The 23,276-nt window shown below is 52.2% G+C and overlaps 2 protein-coding genes across 11 annotated transcripts in view; one reads left to right on the forward strand and one right to left on the reverse strand.

Annotated features, from left to right (window-relative positions):
* Nucleotides 1-800: 800 nt before the first annotated feature.
* On the reverse strand, nt 801-16,991 carry LCMT1 (leucine carboxyl methyltransferase 1). The gene is made up of 11 exons (XM_063171596.1): nt 16,894-16,991; nt 15,825-15,916; nt 15,176-15,297; nt 13,185-13,261; nt 12,430-12,491; nt 7,310-7,412; nt 5,937-6,057; nt 5,206-5,307; nt 4,480-4,571; nt 3,226-3,323; nt 801-1,592 (listed from the first exon to the last, which is right to left on the reverse strand). Exons 1-11 carry the CDS (start codon nt 16,968-16,970, stop codon nt 1,570-1,572), a joined length of 969 nt encoding a protein of 322 aa, XP_063027666.1. The 5' UTR covers nt 16,971-16,991; the 3' UTR covers nt 801-1,569.
* Nucleotides 16,992-17,494: 503 nt separating this feature from the next.
* ARHGAP17 (Rho GTPase activating protein 17) overlaps nt 17,495-23,276 on the forward strand; it is a 40,326-nt gene continuing 34,544 nt past the window's right edge. For 9 of the 10 annotated variants that reach the window (XM_063171553.1, XM_063171557.1, XM_063171556.1 and 6 more), the window contains exon 1: nt 17,496-17,587. In XM_063171553.1, the coding sequence (XP_063027623.1) occupies nt 17,535-17,587 (53 nt within the window). In that variant the 5' untranslated portion in view covers nt 17,496-17,534. Of the gene's footprint in view, nt 17,588-23,276 lie in introns of all 10 variants that reach the window. The other variant, XM_063171552.1, reaches the window with a different exon arrangement.

Genomic DNA, 23,276 nt, shown 5'->3' on the forward strand with positions numbered 1-23,276 from the left:
CCCCAGCGCCTCCCACGCCAGGGATGCTGCAGGGCTGCAAATCACACAGGCACCCAAAATAGAGCTGAGGAGCTCCAGATCTGCCTCACGCTAGCAGAGACATTATTCCCCAGCACAAAGGGATGAAATCATGACAAGAGACACAAAAGACTGATGGAGCCAGGACATCCCTGCAGCGAGCTGTGCTCCGAGCCTGCGAGATGAAAAGCAGCAGCTCAGGGGGTGTTCCCAGGGGAAGCAGCTCCAGGAACAACGAGGATGTTCCAGGGCAGGTACACCCAGCTTGGCTCCCACTCACTGAGATGCTGCAGGAGGCTCAGGGAACACGGTCCCAGAGGGGCCTGGCCAAAGCTAACTGATAGCAGAGATGGGATTTCGTGCAACTCTGAACTCCTCACTGAATTCCAGGAAAGGGCAGGACAGGGCTGGTGCCTCTGGGCATCAGTGACTGCCCAGGAAGGTCCTGCAGGGCAGAGGGGATGTGGGGCTGTGCTGGGCTTTGGGTTCATTTTTAATCCCTGAAGGAAAGGTCATCTCACAGCATCCCAGAATGGTTTGGGCTGGAAGGAATCCTAAAGCCCATCTCATTCCACCCCTGCCATGGCAGGGACACCTTCCCCTGTCCCAGGGTGCCCCAATCCCTGTCCAGCCCGGCCTGGGCACTGCCAGGGATCCAGGGGCAGCCACAGCTGTGCCAGGGCCTGCCAGCAACTGCTTTAAAAACCACTCCTGGTGAGAGGGAAAATGTCACTAAAGCAGATAGAAACCGGTCATTTCTAGCAAGGAAAACAGGAGGCAAATTATAAATACTAAACATTTATTATTTTTCTCATAGGAAGGTTGCAAGATTCAATTTCAAACAACAGGACAAGGGTTTTCATTGCTGTTGGGATTTTGTTTTGCTTCTTGTAAGGGGGGAGAGAGAAGGAGGAACTGGGGTAGAGATACTACCAGGAGCAGTGCAAACTGAGATTCATTTCTTCCTTCAGCATGCCAGTGCTGACAGAACAGGCTAAGCCCTTCCCAGTTAAACCAATCTCTTTTCCAGTTTCTTGTACATCCCTGAACACAGTCAGGGCCCTCCTTGCCCTCCACCCTTCCCCTGGCAGCAGCGAGAGCCCTGCAGGGCAGTGCAGCCAACACTTCATCCCATGGGACCTGAACAGAACAGAAATGCACAGAATTCCCTCCTGTCAGCCACCGCCAGCCCCCTGCCACAAGCACGTGTTACACAGCCACAAACACACACACAGAGGCAAATCAAAGAACCCAAGAACACTCGACTTTCAGTGCGAAACTAAGGAAGGCAAGCTAGGAACAGGAGTTACTGACACCTTGTGCAAGTCCACCGTGGAACAGCTGGGAACGGGGGCACGTCCTGCCCACAGAAACGTTCCTTGGATGCAATGTTCCATGTTCAGTGCTCCTTGGGTGCACCCAGAGCTCCAGCCCGTCCCCAGCAGCAGCACCAGGAGTGTGCCAGGCTCAGCCCGGGGCTGGCACGTGCAATCCCATCCTGTGCATGTCCATCCTGAGCCCTGAGCCCCCAGGGCTCCCTCCCTGCTGCCCTCAGAAGTCAATGTTTGCCAGACCTGTGTGAAAACAAAGAGGGGTTTGGGGCAAGAAAGGAGGGTTTATTCTTACCCCCACTGCACCACGGTCCCTCACACACAGCAGGAAGGATGCTTGCAGAGTTATTTCATTTTTTAAACTGAAACACAAAGCATTTGGTGTGGGGAAAGCAGGAAAGGCTGGGCTGCACTTTTAAACCCTTTTTTGATTGTGATGCAGCAATTAATTGGATGAAGCCAATTTGCAGGAGCACTGGAATTATTCATGGTAGAAGGAACAACACAATGCTCAGGAACCTCAGGGTCTGAGGAAGACAAGGCAGAGGAAAGTACCATCATGAGGGCAGTAAATTCCCCCAGGATGAAAAAGCCCTGCTCTGGATTAAGGCACACCTATGCCATGTCCACTGGACACTTGGTTATCACCTCTGAGATCTCTTTGTAACTGCTGAGAGAGCTCAACCCCACACTGTCCTTTCACTAATCCCAGCACAGAGCAATGCTGAGACCCCCCAAAACTGCTATGAACAGGTGAACTTTTGGGCCTTGGCTCCTCTAGAACAGGCTGTGTGCTGCAGACACCACTTTGAGCCTGAAGAGATCCAATGCAGAACATGGGTTTGGAGCTCACAGCTCTGGAGGATTCAGGAGAGCAGCAGCACGAGCAGCAGCTCTGTCACAGCAGCAGCAGCAGCAGCAGGGTGCTGAAGAGCTCCTTTTACCAGTTTGTATTTGAAGATCTTCCTTTAGCAGCTCTGTTAGAGGCTGTGCTGCCCAGCCAGGCTGCAGAGACCAAATCCATTCCCATTTGCAGAGGAACAGAATAAATCTATCTCAATAAATAAAATCTGCTGGTGGGTACTCGGTCAGGAGCAGGGAAAGGGCAGGGAGGATGAAGGGGAGAAATGACACAAGAGTTTTCCTGGAAAGACTGAAATCCCAGAAACTGCAGCCAGAAAGAGACTAAGTGACTGCACAGAGCTGTCTTTCTAATCTGGACAAATAGAGGCTGTGGCCATCCCTGCTTCAGCCAAGCAACAATTCCCCTCATTTTATCATTTCTTGAGCAGCAGCAACACCCAAACGCTACAGAAAACCTAAATCAAGTCTCTCTCTTTGACAGAAATCCCAGCCTAGGAGAGACAGAATTTTCAGAACAAAAGGAACAGGTAGAAGAGTTCATTTCAGAGGGAATGTTCTTCCCCAAGGAGAAAGCAGTGTGGAAAACTTCAGTGTCAGATGGCTGCAAATGGGGACAGTGCAGAGAAGCCTGGGATAAGTAATACAAATTTATTTTTGTGTTGTCAGGACACTGTGCCTTCATATACCGTGTGCCCATATGGCACTTCCCATGCATGGGATTTGTAAACCTTTCAATTAGCACTGATGGGATAAAGCAGGCGGTTATTTAAAGGAACCCATACGGCATCTTCTGGGGGAAAAACTCCAGCTCCCTGCACTGGACAGGCTTCCCTTGGATGCCCAGAAAGCCCCAAAGGCTGTGGAGGAGCAGTGCCCAGCTGGGAGCAGCTCCCAGCCCAGGGAGGAGCAGCAGAGCCCTGGATCAGGGGGATTTGGGGTGTAACATCCCAGCCCAGCCCTCCCTCAGGACATCCCCATGGCAGGAGCACCCCCAGGGGCTGCAGGACTTTACCCAGGTTGCTGCTGTCCTTGGAAGCCCAGCAGATGCAGTAGTGCTGCATCAGCTGCTCAAACAGCTCCTTTTCATCCAGGAATTCAAGGGCTTCTATTCTGCGGGAATAAAACAAAGGTCGGGATTTGAGCTGGATTCTCAGCAGAGTTGTTACTGAATTGCTCACTCCATGGGAGTGAGAACTGTGGCCAGAAAGGCAGTCACCTCTCCAGGGAATAATTACAGATATTGTCCATGATGCCACCCCACCAATGTGTGGAACAAGTGACCCACAGGGTGCTTCCAGCTCCTCATCCCTGGCATTCCCTGTTCCAGGACCCATCTGGGTAACTCCTGACCAATACCAGGGCTGCTGCTGAGGCTCTCAGGGGCAAAAGTTCCTCAGTGCACTCCCAGGTGTGAGGAGCTGCAGAGGAGCACTCTGGGAAAGACTTTTCTAAAGAAAGAGCACTTGCCTCAGTGATTCTGGAGGACAGAGTTTACATAACCCTATTTCCTGGCATGTGGAACAAGTGCAAGGAGCTGAGCAGATCCAGGGTAGCCAAAAATGCTGCAGAGAAAGCACGAGCTCTGTGTCTGCACCAGTGCCATATGGTCCCACCACACAGCCCTGTTCCTATTTAAACCACCTCTGATTTCCACTCTCACCTGTTCAGTTCCAGGCTCTGAGAAACCCCCACAGGTGAATATCCTGACCAAGGGAACTTGTTCAGCTAATTTCATCTATTAATGACTCACAGCAATTCACATTATATCCCTAAGAAGTTGCTCCTTAAAATTTCCCACTGTTTAGCATTTAATGCAGGAAAATGAACAAAATCCAGGCAGAGTAGTGACTGTTAAACAGCCTTTAGTCCCTGTTCTGAGTTCTGCAGACCCAGCGGTCTCCCCCTCATGATTCCAACGTGTTGTGGTCTAACCCCAGCCAAAATCTTCACCAGGAACATCCTGGGGACTGCAAAAACTCAACACAGCATTTCTGTGGCATCTCCCATCTGCAAATCTCTGTCAGGAGATGCCTCCTGTCACACCCAAAGAAGCCATCACTGTCCCAGCCTGCTCCTGGCAGCGTTCACCCTCTGGATCATCAGTCCAGGCATGTGCAGAGCCTTAGGCTCAGGAGGGTTGTGTGGTTGTGTTCCCCTGGGCAGCACCTGGGGCAGCCTCATGTTCCACCAGGGGATCCCACGTGCATGGGAAGGACCTTGGAAATGGCACCTGAGGATGACTTTGGGGTCTCTCCCCCAGTGGTACCTTCTGACATCAGCCTGCGGCAGGAAGCTGTACACCTTCATCATATCCACGGCATGGGCATTGTCCCAGCCACTCCCCAGCAGCCGTTCCCTCTGCAAAACAAAGGGCAGCACATCTCTCACAGGCTCCAGGGCAAGCACAGGGCACAGCTTCTCCCCCTGAGGGTCTCACTGAGCTGACTGAGCTGGCCTTTAAGAGCTCCCAGACTCCTCACTGAGTGTGTGCTGTGATCTCTGCAGGGCCAGGCAGGGGTTTGTGCAAGCACTGACACTCAGCCAGCAAAGAGAAGCTCTGGGGTGACCCAACCGTGGCCTGCCAGGGCCTGAGGGAGCCAACAAGAAACATGGAGAGAGACTGTTTACAAGGGATGGAAGGACAGGACACCGAATGGCTCCCACTGCCAGAGGGCACGGCTGGATGGGATACTGGGAATTGGGAATTGTTCTTTGTGAGGTGGAGAGGCCCTGGCACAGGGTGCCCAGAGCAGCTGTGGCAGTGCCCAAGGCCAGGCTGGACAGGGCTTGGGGCACCTTGGGACAGTGGGAGGTGTCCCTGCCATGGCAGGGGTGGCACTGGATGGGCCCCACAGTCCCTTCCAAACCGATCCATTCCAGATTACATGGTAACGGGGCCAGCAAAGGGCTCAGTGCCTGTCTCCCCTGCCCTGGTCCCTGCTGAGCCCCCAGCCAGGTGAGCAAAGCCCAGTGCCAGCCCCGTGCCCCTCACCTGGGAGTCCAGGGAGCTGCAGAGCTCCACCCCAGCCAGGGTGCAGTGCCGGCGCTGCAGGTTCTCGATCATGATCTGCCCGAAGCGATCCCTCATGTTCACCTGGGGACACAAGGACACAGCAAAGCCTGCTAAACCCTGGCACTGCTGGGTCACAAAATGCCAGCCCACAGCAGCTCCCGGTGCCACGGGGACAGTGCCCCTGCCCCAGGGACACCGGGGCTGGCAGCACAGCTGCCTCTGCCTCAGCTCTCCAGCACTCACTGACAGCTTGGAAGATGCTGTCACTAACTCCTGCAGCCACCTAGTTCCCCTGAGGCAGTGTTTTACTTCCACAGGAGAACCAGAGTTCAGGCTGATGTGATTTTTGCTCCACTTTGCCAAAGAACACAGAGGTAATTATGTAATGTTATACAGCCAGAGCCAGCACTCAGCGTCGGTTCTTTTTGCTCTGCTTTAGCTAAATCAATATTCTATGGTTTTTTCCACGTATGGATTAAGTCTCAATTATTTTGCTTCAACATACTTCAGAAATTGTCTTTCAGAATAGCTGTATTTTCCCTACAATGAGCTAACCAAGCTACAAGTTAAAACACATTACTCCAGAAATTGAGCAGAAACTGCTGTTCCTACAAAAGGACAGGGCCCACTCTCATTCCCCAACAACTCCCACCTACGAGAGCAATTTCAGTGACAACAATGCGGGTCTAAAAATGCCCCTCTGGTTTTACCTGCTCATAATTGATAACCATGGCCACGGGGAAGGTGCTTGCTGCCCACTTGAGCAGGCTGGCAGACTGCTGGGGGGTCATGTAAACCAGCACACACTCGGCCACCAGCAGCGTTGGCAAACTGTAAAACAAAACCACAGCAGAACGTGATTTCCAGCACAGGAACAAGAAAAATCTGCTGAGGATTGCGAGCAAGCAAGTCACTCCATGTCTGCACAATTTCCTGAAAGAGCTCCATCTTTTATGAACTAGACGCTGAAGACTGAATGAAATCTCTTCATCACATTGACTCAAACTGGGCTCTCTGGCAGCTGTGCATTAATGAACCACAGAGACTCCTGTGAACCAGAGATTTTAGGGATCAATCTCCCCAAAAGTCAGCCCTGAGCACAGAACAGTGTGTATTCTCTAAGTCCTCTCTGACAGCAAGAACTATGTGTGTTAAAATTCCCTTTGCAGGACAACTGTGCCCTGCACACACAGCTCCCACTCTTGCAGAGATCAGTGAAATCAGGCATTAATTACAAACAGAAAAAAAAAGTTTTCTCTTTAAAAGAAGTTCTAGGAAGAATTTTAATTAGACAAATTTGTTCAGTATCTGTAAAACAATCTTCACATATTATTATCTAACAAAATGTAATCCATAGTTTGCACGTTGCCTCTTCCCCCTCCATCCACAAAAGAACAAAAATAGACATCTACACAAGTGATTTTCTTCACAATTATTGAGTTTGCTTTTAATTGCTGGAATGAAAGGGGAAAAAAAGTCACTAGAAGCAGGAGAAATTCCACAAGGAGCAGCAATGTAGGCAAGCAAGGCAACATTTCAGAGGATGGAAGTGTAAAGAATTAAATGGCAATTTGATGCATTCTGCTTCCCCATATGCTCTCTCCCACCCAGCCAGATCTCTGCTATTTATATTGCTTCCATTTGAAAGGTCTGTCCATCATCCACTCAAAAACTCAACTCCTGCCCCCCCAAAGCCTCGTGTTCAACAAGAGAACCCCAGAGGAGCTTTGGGATTCAGATCCCAAGGACGCTGCTGCAGCCCCACCAAAACATTTAGGAAACAACAGGGGTTTGAGAGGAGGCCACAGGAAAGAATTACAGAGCTGAAACTCAGAAATCACAGAATGCTGGGATGGTTTGGGTTGGGAGGGATCACAGAGACCAGCCAGTGCCACCCCTGCCATGGCAGGGACACTGCCACTGTCCCAGCTCCCAGCCAGTCCAGCCTGGCCCAGGGCTTCCACAAGCCCCCATTGGAAAAAGCCCACCAAAAGCCAATGAAACCCCAGTGATCTTACTGTGTATCCAAGCTGAAAAAAACCCCATTGTAAAAAAGCCACCAAAAGCCAATGAAAGCCCTTACTGTGTATCCAAGCTGTGTTTCCTCAGCTTCTCCTCCAGGTCTGAGGAGGAACGGAGGTCTGCCCCTACTATGGAATATCGACTGGAGTCCAGGCTGTGGGAATCTGCAAGGAAATGTGAGACACCAACGTTACCAGTGAGGGATGTGCAGTTATCAATCAAAAACACTGCCCAGGAGCACAGGAATATTGACTGGAGTCCAGGCTGTGGGAATCTGCAAGGAAATGTGAGACACCAACGTTACGAGTGAGGGATGTGCAGTTATCAATCAAAAACACTGCCCAGGAGCACAGGAACTGGGAGGCCAAGTTTGCTGTGTTACACCCAACTGTGAGCAGCAAACTCTTCCTTTCAAGCCATGAATTCCCCTCCTGGCTGTGTTCTCCATCACCAGCAGACCCTGCAGGAGCCTGCTCTGCCTCTGCAGCCACGCTGAAGCAGAGAGGTTAGCCCAGCTGTTACCATGGTTTCCAGCAATGCAGAGAGAAGAAAAATGGCAAGATTAAAGGCAGGGTTTGTGTTTGGTTTGGGGAGTCTTCTTAGACTGCCCAATGTATGTACATAGGAACTACATAAAAGTACATCCATTTCTGAAAAGCTAAGTGGCAATATTTCAAATATTAACAACAGATATAGCTAGAGAAATTAACTGCATATGTAGTTATGTAATAAATATGGGGAGCAGCCAGAGACTTGGGGCCAAGAAGAAGTTATCATTTAGCCTTTTGGTATGATTTAGTGGTGGCATTTAAGGAAGGAGTCAAGTTACAGAGGGTATTCTGTTGCTGTTGATATTCCCCTGGGGTACAACAGGACCCTGTGGGTGCTCCCCAGCACAAAGGAGGGACAAATCCCAGAGGAGCCCCTGGCATCCTGGCACAGCTGGGAGGGAGCAGCAGAGCCTCCTGCCATCAGTGACTGACACCCAGCAGCAGTGAGCACCCAGGGGAGCCCAGTGCCCACAGGAGGCACTTCCCAAGTGCTCCATCAAACCCAGCCAGAGCCAAGCCCTGCACAACACTGGGATGGCTCTGGAGGGGACTCCAGGCCTCCCTGGGCAGCCCCTTCCAGTGCCTGGCCACCCTTTCCATGGAGAAATTCCTCCTGATGTCCAACCTGAGCCTCCCCTGGCACAGCCTGAGGGAGCAGAGAAGTGGCTGAAGGGGCAGGGTGAAAGGGGTTTCCATTCATGAACAAAACAACGGGGGACAAGTGTGGGGTTCCCAATTATCCCAACACACAGTGACCAAACATCCCAGAGGATCACCTCTGGTTTTCAAGTGACCAGCTCTCTGGAAGTGGCACTAGCAAGGGAAATAGCTGCCATTCCAGCAGCACTTGGGAGCAGATCCAGGAACCAGAAACAGTTCAGAAAGAGAGTTACAAGGGAAGAAAAGAGAAAAAAAACTTGTGCGGCATGTTGAATGATTCAACATTTTGAGTCAAGGCTTTTTCCATGTGCATGTTCTGTAATAGCTTTACTACTTCCCACACCCTTCTATTTAAGTGATTACATCAAGGCCATGATAATGGCATCAAAAAAAGCCACCCAAAAACCCCACCACACACAGGGAAGTGTTTAAATAGGGACTGGTTTCTGTCCATGGATACGGCACCGCGAGCGTCAGCCACCACAATTAGTAGGGAATTAATGCCAGCTCCCTGTCCGGCTTCGGAGGCTGGGTCACACAAATACCTCAATAAAGAACAGAAATAAAAGCCAGAAATAAACCACAAAACTTTTTAAGTGATCTGGGAGAGAAGGAGCACAAACACTCCAAGGTGGAAGTAAACGTTCCTTGCTCACAGCTCATTGATTTGAGCATTCTTATCATAAAACCTGAATTGGTTTGGGTTGGAAGGGACCATAGAGACATCCAGTGCCACCCCTGCCATGGCAGGGACACCTTCCAGTGTCCCAGGCTGCTCCAGCCTGGCCCTGGGCACTGCCAGGGATCCAGGGGCAGCCACACTTCTCTGGGCACCTGTGCCAGGGCTCCCCATCCTCCCAGGGAAGGATTTCTCCTCAGCATCTCACCTGAATTTCCCCATGTTCAGTCTGATCATCCTTAACTAGGCAGACTTCAGCTGCTCCATCACCTCTCCCTTAGGGAGCAAACACACACTGGCTGCAGGGCAGTGACAGCTGGGACAGCTGGACCTGCCACTGTCCTCAGCCTGGGGGCCACAAATCCATGCACAAACACCCCAAAACCGCCTGGGACACGGTCTGGCACCAACTCCTACCTCCCTGCAGAGCTGGGGCTCCTGGGGCTGTGCTGGGCAGGGCAGGGCAGGGCTGGGATGTCCCTGGGGGTCCCTCCCCACTCAGGGGGTTCTGTCAGTATGAAGTGAGCAATGTGCTGCCCAGGCTGAGCAGCCTTGCTGCAAATGGATTGCACAATTCCTGCCCATGCACAGGGCAGCTGGAAAAGGAAAAACCAGCTCCAGCTTGGCAGCACAGTCACATGCTCCCCATTGATTTCCTCTGAGGAACAAGAGTTTGTTTTACTTGAATTGATTCTGTGTGTGTGTGTTCAAACCCCCCTGCTCATCCCTACGGCAGTGCTGTGATTCATGCCAGTGCCCTAGTGCTGGCACAGCCAGTGACATTTGGGGCTTAAACCACTGCAAATCCCACTCCAGGCACTGACTCCTACCAGGCACCATCACCAAAACCTGGTGTTTTTAGTGAGGTGGTTTAGTTGGGTTTAGTGAGGTTGTCTGGTTGGGTTTAGTGAGGTTGTCTGGCTGGGTTTAGTGAGGTTGTTTGGTTGGGTGCTCTCCTCTAGAGCTGCCCTGGGCTCTGTGTGATGCTCACCCTCACCCTGTACAAAGATTCTCTCTGTTCTTGGCTGAATGAAGGTTTGAGAAACACCAAACTCAGATTTAACTGGAGAACTACAAGGGAGGGGATGGGGAAGGGGGAAAGATGAGCCCTCCTTCCCACCTAGCCCAGCCAGGCACAGGTCCAGCTCTCCAGGGACGACCAACAGAGAATGCTCTGCCCTGGGCACACACTGTGTGGTTACTGTCCATGGCTCTGGACACAGGAACAGCACAAGTGGTTCAGATGTCACAGGCACTGAACAAGACAAGCCTGTAGTAACTGAGTAGTAGCAGGAGCTGCTTACAGCTGCCTTTTGACCTGAGCACGCTGAATCTTTTCTTCCAGCTGTGTTAGACCTGCTGCTGTGCAGAGGAGGCCCCAGGCCCTCCCTGCTGCCCTGACCCAGCTGTGGGGCAGCCCTGCAGCCTCCAGGCACACCAAGCTCTGCCTCTGCCACCACAACCCAGCTTCCCTCTCCCACTCCCTCCTCACCTTAGTGCAGCAATCTCCTGGAGCTTTTCCAAGAGGCAGCATGCAGGATATATTGACTCCAGTGATTTCATCGGGATGTTCATGCTCAGGTACCTGTGCAGCTTTCCAGAGCAGCAGCCCCTGCAGCCTGCTCTGCCCAGCCCCAGCTTCATCCACAGCCCAGCAGGCACTGCCACACTCTCAGCTTGTCCTGGGAGCCCAGGGTCAGCCCTGCACGTACCCTGACACCCACACTGGCCACAAGAACCTCTGGGGATGGAGGGAAGCTGAAAGAGCCAGCACAACTCAAACCAGGATTGCAAACAGCCTAAACAAACCATTCCTGGTGTGCAGAGCCAGCAGTGTGACTGAGGTGGGGAGGCAGACATAGGGACAGGATCCCAAAATCCTGAGCAATTCCCCACCTGGCAATGCTGCTCCCTGTGCCAGTGGTAACCCCACAATACTGCAGGTCTAACACCATCCCAGGTCAGACCAGAGGTCTCCCCGGGATGATCCCAGCCCTCCAGAGGCCAACAGCAGCTCCCAAGGGAAAAGTCAAAGAGAGGGAACATCATCTAACACTGGCACCTAAGTTGTTTTCCAGCTTTTTCTCAAAAATACTTAGAATTGCTTTGTATTTCTGGACCATTACTGAGCTCATGCTTTCATCCATCTATTTATTCTAATACCCAGATCCTGCAGGAAGGCAGCAATAATCATTTACATGTGAGGCACAAACTGTTTTCCCCCCCATGTGCATCACTTTCTATTAATCCACATTGAAATCATCATCAAGTCACTAATTTCACAAGATACTTCTGCAGTTCTTTACCACTCTTCAGAGTTTGGATTTGCCAACAAGCTGCCACTTACTAATCACTATTTTCCCAATTTTTTCTTAGTGTTGAACAACAACATACCCTCAAGCACAGATCTCCCTCTCCTCCAGAACAAAAATGAACAGCATATGCTCGCCCTCCATCCCAGCTCCTCATCCATATGAGAGCCATTCCCTCCCCACCACCACTGTGCCATTTCTCTGGCACACTTTGGCACAGGACACTTGGTGCAGCTCAGCACCTGCACTGAGAACACGAACTCAGTAGAACCCAGGCAATTTTCCACAGGTAAAAAGGTTTTCAGGTGCAGTCCTGACACAAAATTACAATTATAGAATGACTTGGGCTGGGAGGGACCTTAGAGATCACCCAGTGCCACCCCTGCCATGGCAGGGACACCTTCCACTGTCCCAGGGTGCCCCAAGCCCTGGCCAGGGATGGGAGCCCACAACCTTCTGTTCCCTAATGAGGGTGCAAACCAAGAGACTACAGCATCTCACACCACCTGAAATCATTATCCTTTTAACACTAAAATGTATCAAACAGCACTGGCTCATGGGCCTGGACTGTGCAGGCTGTGTTTCTGCTGTGAAAACTCTGCTAAATGTAAAGATTTGTGCTCTTAATGAGACAGAAAGCAGATAAACACTCAACAGATATTTTAATCCAGTATCCATGCCTCTCTGTAGCACTTTTTCCTTTCCTGTGACAGAAAAGGAGCTACATATGAGAGAAAAAGAAAAAAACCCAACAACTTTCTGCCAGAATAAAACCACTTAAAGAGAAGACATTTCTAACATGATACAGAACAAATGGGCAGGAGTCTGTAAGAGAAGAAAAAAGCCTCTTTTCCCTCCCAATTCTCTGTCCAAACAGCATTTCAAACATTAAAAGCCTGCCCACATAGCAGAACAAAATGATCAGAAAAGTTTTAAAAGTGCTGCAGTACATCACTGACTGAGTTTGAAGATGACTCACCTATTAGAAGAGAGTCCCCTGAATGGGATTCCATAATTGGTTTTGACAGGGGAGGTTTTGATCTGTGGGAAGAAGGAAGAAGCATCTCAGAGCAGTTAAGCCTGTTGAACAGAGTGCTTACAGCTTTTTTCTTAACATATATATATATGTGTGTGTGTGTGTGTTTGTGTGTGTGTGCCAAAAGCAGCCGAGGGAATATCTCTGCCCTCTGCTGGAAAGGAAAACCTTTGCAAGCCTGCTGAAGCTGGAGCTGACTGTTACACACAATTTCTTTAATTCTGAGAGAACCTTTCAAGAGAAATCCAGGCACTGTAACAAGCCCTCAATAAGCCCGGATGGATTCATTCCAACAGGACATTCCCAGCTGTCCTGCTTCCAACTGAACAGGCACATCTGGGACTTCAGGGCTGTCCTCCCCAAAGCTTTCACCCACCCCCTTCTGCAGCCTGGGACAGGGGCTGCAGAGCCTGCCTGCACCATGAGCCTTTATTGTACATGCAGTCCTGGAATGGTTTGGGAAACCACCTCAGAGCCCACCAGAGCCAGCCCTGCCATGGCAGGGACACCTCCCTCTGTCCCAGGTGCTCCCAGCCCTGTCCAGCCTGGCCTGGGCACTGCCAGGGATGCAGGATCTGCTCTGGGCACCTGTGCCAGGGCCTGCCCACCCTCACACCCCAGAACATGAAGAGTTTCTCAGCAGAGATGAAATAATGCCCTGACTGACAGCCAGTCCCCACAGCTGAACACACACTTACTTGATATTGTGTATTTTTCTTGCAACGATCATTGGGAAATCCACTTCAAAATATTTCCTAGGGAGGAGATTTTCATCCTGGGAATTGGAGGAAGACACTAGAGTTAGGGACACTCAAGTTTCCCATGCACAGGACGAGACACAAGCAAAATCCTGAACAGTTCTGGTTTGGCTTACAGTGCCATTTGTAACAGTGTCTCACGGCTTAAAACCCAACAAAAACCAGCTGAGAGATGTTAGAATGCCCTCTAAGAGCTAAAGAAATGATTTATCACTTGATGTAATCACAAAAGCATAGGTGAGACGGGAAGGGACCCCTGGAGTTCACCCAGTGCAAGCTCTGCCCAGGCAGGGTCACCCAGAGCAGGTGACAGGAACGTGTCCAGGTGGGGCTGGGGTGTCACCTGAGAGGAGAGGGACTCTGACCCGACACAGACACTGAAACACACCCTGCAGCCTGGTCTGGGCTGTAGGAGAGCACAGCAGACTGACAGCATTTACCAGGATTTCCAGCACAGGACTGTCAGCGCAGCCCTCCAGGGAGGAGCAGGAAGGTTCTGCACAGCCTCACGCAGACAGCGAGCACACTGCAGCTCTGCCCCAGCCCACAGCCAGAGCACAGGCACACCAGCCTGCCTGCACTACAAAAGAGAGGAAAGCCCTTCGTTCCACGCTGGCAGGGTTTCCCAGCCTGCTGGAGAGGCCGTGCCAAGCCTGTCCCTTGCAGCAGGGCCTTTGTGATGGATGTGCTGCCCGTGCTGGCTCTCACCCCGTGCCTTTCTGAGATGAGACCAGCACTCAACACTCCAGCAACTCCCTGCTCATTCATTGCACCACAGCTGCTCTCTGCAAGGACACAGACCTGGAATGACAGGCCCCACTTCAGCTCTGAAAAGCACTGTTACCAAAACAGTATTTGGGCAGAGCTTTTGTAGAAACGTGGGTAAGAGAAAAGCTTCACATCTCAGGGAAAAAAAAAATTAGAACTGTCTCCCTTCCACTGATGGAATACAATAAATTGTGACCAAGCAAAATGCTCCTCAGGCCTCCCTCCAGAACCCAAATTTACCCATGTAAATGCTAGTGGGAAGACAGTTCACTCAGAGGTGTGTTCACCCAGAATGACACCATCACACAACACCTGAGTAACTGAATTTCCATGAATTACACACACACAAACACTGCTATTTATGGAACAGGCTGCCCAGAGCAGCTGGGGCTGCCCCTGCATCCCTGGCAGTGCCCCAGGCCAGGCTGGACAGGGCTTGGAGCAGCCTGGGATAGAGGAAGGTGTCCCTGCCAGGGCAGGGGTGGCACTGGATGATTCTCCAGATCCCTTCCAATCTGTGATTCCATTATTTACATAAATAAACTCACAACTGCAATCCCAGGGAATGCGGGGTAAGTGTGGCAGCAGGTCAGGGAGTGTTCCTGCCTCTGCACCCATCCCTGGAGAGCTGCAGGGTCCAGTCCTGCTCCGCAGGAAACACAAGGAGCTGCTGGAGAGGGTCCAGCAAAGGCCACAGAGATGATTTGGGGTCTGGAGCATCTCTGTGATGAGGAGAGACTGCAGGAGCTGGGCCTGGTCAGTCTGGAGAAGGGAAGGCTGAGAGGGGATCCCATCAATCCATACAAATCCCTCCCAGGGGTGTCAGAGGATGGTGCCAGACTGTTTAGTGACAGCACAAGGAGCAGTGCCCAGAAATCAAAACACAACAAAATCCATGTTAACATGAGGAAGAACCTCTTTGCAATGAGGGTGGCAGAGCCTGGGACACGTTCCTGTGTCACCTGCTCCAGGTGACCCTGCCTGCCCAGGGGCTGCTCTGGATGATCTCCAGAGGTTCCCTAAAGCCCAGCTATTGTGGGGCTGTGTGGGAGCTGCTGCTGTGCTGCCCCGTGGCACAGAGCCAGCCTGCAGAGCCCAGGGCAGCCCCTCAGGGGTCCCCCAGCCCCTGTCCCAGCCAGGCCTGGCCCTGCAGCCCCCATTACCTTCAGCCTCCAGAACAGGGTGTCCATGCCAGCCCCGAGGTTGACAATCTGAGAGTTGCATTGTGTCTTCTGCAGGAAAGCCTTGATCAGGTAACTGACCCCGTGCACTCGAGCATAATAACCTGCAGCACACACAGAGCTGGGAGTCACCCCTGGCACACAGCTCTCCAAGGTCAGCACTCAAGCAGGTCCCCAGGCACTCTGCAGGGACAATAATGCCCTCTTCTTAACTACCTAAGGGCTTTCCTTTTTCTTTTTTAATTACAAACAAAGCCCTGTGCACTGATAAAACCCAACTCCTTGGGCAAATAGAAGTTTTAGTCAAGTTTCACCTGAAGCAGAGCAGAATAATTCTGCACTCGCAGAGACCCAACTGCCCTGGGTCAAACCAACATTTCGGACTGCTTTGAGGAGATCTCTACACAGGGACACACTGAGACAGCAGAAAAGGAAAGAAATAGAGTTGCTTTCAAAAAGCAAAGGAAGAGAGTTTTGACTCACAGATATTTCAAAGATCAGACACAGCATGGATGGAATTAGTGCTGTGAAGAAACCTCCTCTCACTCTCTCACACATTCCCACCCCCAACCCCAGGGTGCAGAGGTGTTGTCAGGACAGGTGAGGTGTCCCCATCCCCGTTCCAACTTGCCTCTGTTGATCTCAGGTGCCTTCCTCTCTTTGGCTTGTCTCACAAAATGCTGGATGTAAGGGTCCTTCCAGTAGCCAACGCTCACAGCAAACCTGTGCAGCAGCAGGGAAAAGAGACAATTATGAAATAAGGCCCCCAAAATTTACCCTAAAAGACACACAGGCTGGAAAGGTCCCTCTGCCCTGGGTGTGCACATGCAGACATGGTTTAAAAATCAGTTCCATGTGTGGAACTACCTGAGTTAAGAATTCATATAAAGTTTAGTTAGAAATTTTAGCTGTTACCCTATTCAACAAGCATCCTTTTAATGGCCTCTCCATTATTGGATGAAATTTTGTGAGCAAAGACTCAAATCCCAAATATTCCCTCCTGGGGGAGCAAGAAGATGAACTGTCTGTCTGCAGCTCCTCAGGCACACAAACCAGGCTTTACTTGTACCTGCTGTATGAGACAAGGTGTTTGCACTGATTCCAGAGCTACCACATCAGTTTACAGTAAAACAGTTCTGTTTAACAGAACTTATGGCTTTTACAAGTGATTCCCCAAGGAAAACTCTCTCCCCAACAAACGCTCTGCTGCTCTAAAGCCCAAAAGGACAGCCCGACCAAGAGAGGGGTTAAATTCACACACCAGGGCGGTGACAGCCATCCCCTGCCAGGGCCCATCCCGGCGGGAGCAGGGAGGAGATGGAAAAGCGCCAGGCGGGCCCTTGGTTCAGCTATGGAACGCTTCCAGTCACTATCAGCCCCGGGAAGCACCGCAGGCCGGCTCGGGACGGGCCCGGCGGGGTTTGGGGCACCGGGGGCGGCTCGGGGCTCACCGCAGGTCCCGGAGCATCCCGCTGCTCCCCGGGGCTTCCCCCGCGCACGCACCGGGACCAGCTCCGAGCGTGACCCGGCCGGGCCCCGCGGCCGATGGAGCCGGGGCGCACGCACAGAGCCCGGGCACCGGGACGGGCCCGGACCGCTCCTGCTCTGCTCTCCCGGGAGCCGCCCGAGCCTCGCCCGCGCACTGCCCAGCCCCGCCGCGGGGAGCACCGGCCCTGCCCAGCCCGGCCCGGCTCCGGTACCGTTTGCAGACGGACGCGTCCTCGCAGGTGCCCCGCACCGCCTCGTCCGCCTCGTCGGGGCCGGTGGCGGCCGCCATGGAGCGCGCGGGGCCCGGCCGCTGCCGCCGCCCCTGCGGCCCGCCCCCCGCCGCCGCTCATTGGGCAGCCCCCGCGGGAACTCGGCGGCCATTGGTCCGTGCGCTCACGGAAATGCACAGCGCCCAATGAGAGCGCGCGGGATGCAGCGCCACGACCAGGAAGCGGCGGCTGTAGCGCAAGGCGAACAGGGAGTTGTAGTCCGGCACCGCTCGGCGGAGCGGCGGGGATGCGGGGGATGCGGGGCTGCGACTGTCCGGTACCGGGCGGCCCTGCCAGGGAGATCGGTCCCACTGCCCCTCGTGAAGCAGCAGCACCCGGCGCCAGCGAGCGAGCGGCGCAGGAAGATCCGCGGCGCTGAGCAGCGGCGCCATCCGGGCTGCGGGCGGGACATCCGGGCCGGGGGCGCCGATCACGCGCGGTGCGGGCGGAGGGCAGGGCCGGAAGCGGCGGGGGCCGGGCCGGGCCGGGCCGGGCCGGGCGGGCGGTGCTGGGGCGGCGGCGGGGCCGGGGGCGGCCGGCGCAGAGCGGCGGGGCCCGGGCAGCCCGGGGCAGCGGCCGCCGCCATGAAGAAGCAGTTCAACCGCATGAAGCAGCTGGCCAACCAGACCGTGGGCAGGTGGGCGGCGGCGCCGAGCCGGGCCGGGCGCGGGGGCTGCGGGGCCGTTCGGGGGAGAGGCTCGGGGGGATTGCGGCAGCGGCGGGCCATGGGGGAAGGCTCGGTCCGCCGTGCCGGGCTCTGCCCCGCCCGCCCGGGGTCGCAGCCACGCCGGGGTCCCGGAGCTCCGGGGGCTCTCGGGGGTCCCGAGCCCCTCCCGGCCCCGCGGGGCCATTTGCATCGGGCGCTGCCTGTCTGCGCCCCGGCGGCTTTCGTTTCCTTTCGCTTCCTTTCGTTTCCTCTCTGCCGAGGTGTTTGCCCCGTTTCTGCTTTCTCTCCCATCTGAGAACGCTCCGAGAGTGCCTCCCCAGGAGTTGACTCGCCTTCCCAGGATTTGATTTTATCAAAGCCACCAGGAGCCCTGTGGGTACAATTGCCATCGGGTTCCAGCTGCCCGAGTCCGACTCGGGAGGTTTTCGACCCAAGCGGGCAGTAACAAATCTGTGCCCGGACAGGGAAGTGCCCTGCAGCCGCGGCTGTCCCCGAGCGCAGCATGCAAATGTCACCGCGCTGCTTCTCTGGCAGAAACCAATGCAGAAACTTCCTCCTCTTTTAGCAAAGGTTTCATTTGAAAATCAGTTCTGATATTGAGGGTTTAAATTGAAAGTCTGTACTGGTGCTGATAGTGTAAAGTGTTTATCTGAATTTATGTCTTGGTGGCCTCCTTTCCAAGAACTCCCTCCACGGGTGTTTGTTTTCCTTGGAGCCCACACAGCCCAGGGCAGGTGTGCCAGCTAAAAAGCCCAAGGAGGAGATTTTTAATAGGTTTGTTTTGCTATTAAAGAGGGAACAACTTCCTAACCAGCCTCGTCCTCTCGTTCCCATTTCACGTGAATCAATGGGTGTTTTATGTTGTTGGGGGATTACTGGCATTCCCTGTCGGCGTGTGTCAGCCCCCAGCTGCTAATCCCGGGCGGAATGCGGAGCAATCCGGGCTGTACCGGGCAGGATCAGCGGCCCGGGGTGCGCAGGAATGCAGGGCAGCACGGAGCCAGGGTGGGGAGCCTGGCACTGACCTTTGCCCGGGCACTGGGTGTGGTGGCTGGGCAGTTCCTGCCCCACACCTGGCCATGGACTCGGGGTGCCCTGGGCACGCAGGGCAGGCTGGTTTCACTCAAGTGCTGACACTGCTCTCGTTGGTTTTCATTAAAAATTACACTGCTCTCGTTGGTTTTCATTAAAAATTACACTGCTCTCGTTGGTTTTCATTAAAAGCTGCAGAAGTGACACCGAGTCATTTGGTTTAACATGTTTGGTATTCATTAATGATGACTATTTTGTATTGCTCACATTTCATGTGCTAGTCAAGCATTCCTGTAGTCACCAGGGCCTTATTTTGTTCCCCAGAGTGAAATCCCCGAGCAGGGAGGGCTTTTAACAGGTTTCACTTCCAGCTATCAGGGCTGAGGCTTTCAGGTTTGGTGTGAGGGCTCACGAAGACATGACAGACATCCAGCAGGATCCTGCAGGCAGTAGGATGTGTTCTGTTGGGTTGTATTATGTTCTGTTGAGTTGTGTTATGTTCTGCTGAGCTGGAGAGCTCATTTGTTGGTTTTTTACACTGGGATGGGATGAGGGGATCAGGAGGATCCCTGTGGGTGCGTGAATGCCTGCAGAGGAGGTGGCTCAGTGTTCCAGGGCCCTGCAGGGAAGGAGCTGCTGCTGGGAGCAATTTGGGATCTGTGTGAGGGGTCCATGCCCTGGATCCCTGCCTGGCTGCTGCAGCTCCTGGTGCTGTGTTTGGAAGGTCTGTCTCCTCCTGCCCTGCTTCCAGGGCTGCCATCCCGGGCCTTGGACCCCAAATAGCACACCTGGCATCAGGGAAATAACACCTGAATATGGGAAATAAGAAAGGATGGGCAAGAGCTCCATCAAAGCTGAGGAATGGCATTGATGAGAAGGCTGTGAGTCCACAGATGGAATTATATGGAGTTATGAAATACGTGTAGGAAACTAATTAAAGAGGGGATTAGCTCAGTGGAACAGGATTCCACAATAATTAATAGATGTGTTAAATATTTTGCAGCAATTATCTCATGGATGTTCTTGGCTGCCTTAAGTGTTCAATCTGCTGCTGAGGACTTTATATTTCGTATATTGGACAGATTTGTTGTCAGTGCTGCTGAAGGGAGCAGCACAAGCCCTGGGAAACCTAAGAAGTGAAATATCAGAGCTTGGGCAGGGTGACTGAGACACAGCCTGGCCCTGGAGGTGGCACCACAAGGTGATCTCAGGGCAGGCTTGGCTGGAGGGCTGGACTGGGAGTCCTGGTGTGTGTTGGTGCCCGTGGCATCCTAAAGGCTCCCACATCCAGTCAGGATCATTCCCAAAAAGCAGGGCAGGGCTGGCCAGGAAATGATCAGTTCCTCATCAGCTGAATTAGTGCATTGCCATCAAGTGGCATCTTTGCCCACAGCGGGCACAGGGCTGATCAGCCAGAGGAACCAGCTCCGAGATGGCTTTATCTTGAGCTACATCCTCAATCCAGCCACAAACAGCTGGGAAAGTGCAGTTAGGCTGAGTAAACTAGCTGGGGAGGGAGTGGAGCAGGAGGGAGTAACTTCAGTTCTGAGCTCCATGAATTTCAGGTGGCCTGTGATTCCTTAGGGGCCACGTGCTGGGATTGCTTTTGGTGGGATTTCTGTCCTAATTCCTCTAAACCTTCATCTCTTTGGAGGCCCAGGGCTTGTATGCACTGGGAGCAGCTTGGCCTGGGCACAGAGCAGCGAGGGCTGGTTTGGGATGTGCTGTGTCCCAGGTGTGAGCAGGTGGGATCCCATTCCCTTGGGATGGGGCTGGTTTGGGATGTGCTGTGTCCCAGGTGTGAGCAGGTGGGATCCCATTCCCTTGGGATGGGGCTGGTTTGGGATGTGCTGTCTCACAGGTTTGACAAGGTGGGATCCCATTCCCTTGGGATGCTCCCTGAGCAGATCCTCACTCCAGCACAGCACCTGAGTGTTGGGCCCAGGAATTTAAATGGCATTGTGTTTGATGTCAGCAGAGTAATTCTTCACCCATCTACAAGGGCTTGTCTTGGTTTCCTTTTACCCTTTTGTAAATTACAAAGGAGACAGATTTGATTAGAAGCTTGGGAATATTCTCCTTTGTAGCTGCAGTCATCCCTAATGAAAATAAATGTTCAGAGCTATTGTCATCAAAGCTTTGCACTGATACACTAATAAGCATTTGGACTACATAGCTGAGTAATTTCCATGAGGAATGAGCCCGTGGAGAGGTGTGCATGGTGCTGTTTGCTTGCAGAGCTCAGGTTGGTAATTAATGGCATTTCAGGCTGTGACAATCTCCAGAGCTGGGCTTCCAGCCTTGGGGACTGACTGCTGCTGTTGTTGCCATCAGGTTCTTCCTTCATCCTTCAGGTGCAATCCCTCATTCTGATTAAAAATGGTTCCAGACACTGCTGGGGAGGTTTGGGGCTGGTGGAGTCACCCAGGATCAGACAGGTGGATTTCCTTACTGCCTTTGCTGGGAGAGATACTCGATCTGCCCCGAGGCTCTTGCAGTAATTTAAGCCAGGGACAGGCAGCTCTGACTAATTAGAAATCTGGAGGGGCCCAGAGAGTGCCTCAGAAGGCTCTGCTTTTATGCAAGAGGCTGGCTTTCTGCAGCTTCTGTGCTCCTTTCCCACTGCCCAAATACAACTCCTTGTGTACAAATAGGTTTTTCCAGGCCCTGCACTCATGGCATTGCTGTGACTCACCAGGAGATTTGGAACATGGCTTTTAATAGCTCATGTCCTGCATAAAAGTTACTGTGCTGAGCTATATTTAGTGTTTCTTCAAGCCACTTGGCAATGTCCGAGTCTTGAGCTGGAACTGGAGTTGTAACATAATTATTACATTAAAGCAAGTTATGTTCAAGTGCCTGATACTGAAATATTGTACAAGGAGGAGCTGCCTGCATTTGTCTGTACATGGGAAACCTGCTGGAAAGCAGTAATTTCTAGTAGTACTTCATGGGAAATGTAGATGGTCCAAATTATTCCTTTTTTTTTTCCTGCTAAAGCATTATCCATTGATTCTTGTCTTTCCCAGAGCTGCTCTGCCTATTGTTACTTAAGGAAGGTTTTTCTGCTTCTTCATGTTGTGTTGACAGTACTTTGAAACTCACTTTTTCAGGTGTCCAGGGTGGTAAAACCAGAGTGCATCCATCTCTCTCAATATTTCCATTAATATAACATTAACCCTGCAGTGCCATTTAATACCAAAGAACTTCTTCTTTAATGTTTTTCTAGTTTTGTGAGGGGGAAAGAAATTGAGTATGACCCCAGTACTTGAAAACTTCTGGCTCACCCAGACATCCTTAAGTAGAAGTTAAATCTGCTGAGTGTTATTTACTTGCACTGCTCATTGTGTTTGGCAGAGGAATTTGAAGAAGGGGTAAACAGGGTTGAAATATTTCATATTTACAGGGAGTTTGCAGGTTGGCATTTGTCTCCATCAGAGTGCTCATGAAAAGAAAAATCTCATTTCAGTGTTTATAGTCGTTATCTTAAGCATTTCCTGTTTATCTCCAAATGAAGTTCCAGGTCTCTAATTAGGAAATTGCATTAGCTCTTTCTGGACGGCAGCTGAGTGCAATGATGGGTTTAAAGGAGTCTGGGTGGATTTAATTAGGGGGATGCTGTTCCTGAGCAGGGTTTGGGGCTGCAGCTCAGGCCCTGGTGGGAGCAGAGTGTGGGAATGGCAGCCCAGGGGTCACAGCTGGAATAAACATCTGGGGACGGGGCTGTGGGGCAGGAGCTGCCCTGGGGGCTCTGCACAGGCACAGAACGCAGCCAGGTGGAGTTTCCATGTGGGGAGGGAGCAGGGAGAGAGCTCAGTTACCCCAGCAGGCTCAACAGAGTCTCCATATCGCTGCATTTATCTGTTTCCTGCACCCTTTGGGGACCTGGGACACAATGGAATGGCTTGTGCAGCTTGGGAGTTGGATTTTTCTAACAGAGCAAAGTTCCAGTTATAGAAAAGCAGCTATTCTGTGTTCAGTTTGGGACTGCTGCTTGTGGTGAGACTTGGCACCCGTGGGGTTTGGGACTGTGTTGTGACAGTCACAGACCACCGGTTCTAGGAATCATTCCAGAAATGGATGTTGGAAGTTGGATCCAAGCTGTGTCTAGGTTGGATTTTGTGAGCATGTCTGTCAATCCCATTGATTCGTGTCCCCTTCAAAGCAGATTGCTGAAGGCAAAGGAAAAATCACCTGGATGTACTGAAGGTGAGGAGTTTGTAGTGAGTTTATTCCAGTGTTCTGTCTGGGTGGAGAGCCTAGGGAGAGCTGTGAGGCTGAGCTTGGATTGCTGTGCTGGAGCCCTGGTAGCACCAGGGGTTCCGTCTGTAAATGGGGAACAAAACAATGTAATGGAAGAAAACAATGTATTCTGGCCTGCTTCTGGTGCTTCCTTTAGGTTTTGTAAAGGCAGGGAGTTTATCAGGATCTTGTAATTCCTCATGGGCCAAGATGATCTCATGTTTAAAGTCCAAGTCATGAAGGGTCCTGAAGATTAGACACTTCAGAAATTACCTTGTGTTTTTAAGGAACTTCTCTCTCATACCCTTACAAGGGCAGCAGCAGGTTTTAAATCAATGAGTAAGTGGTTGCTCAGCCCTCAGTTTGAAAGGCTCATGGCTTGTGA

This window comes from Melospiza melodia, chromosome 18, assembly GCF_035770615.1.
Source record: "Melospiza melodia melodia isolate bMelMel2 chromosome 18, bMelMel2.pri, whole genome shotgun sequence".
NCBI lineage: Eukaryota > Metazoa > Chordata > Aves > Passeriformes > Passerellidae > Melospiza > Melospiza melodia.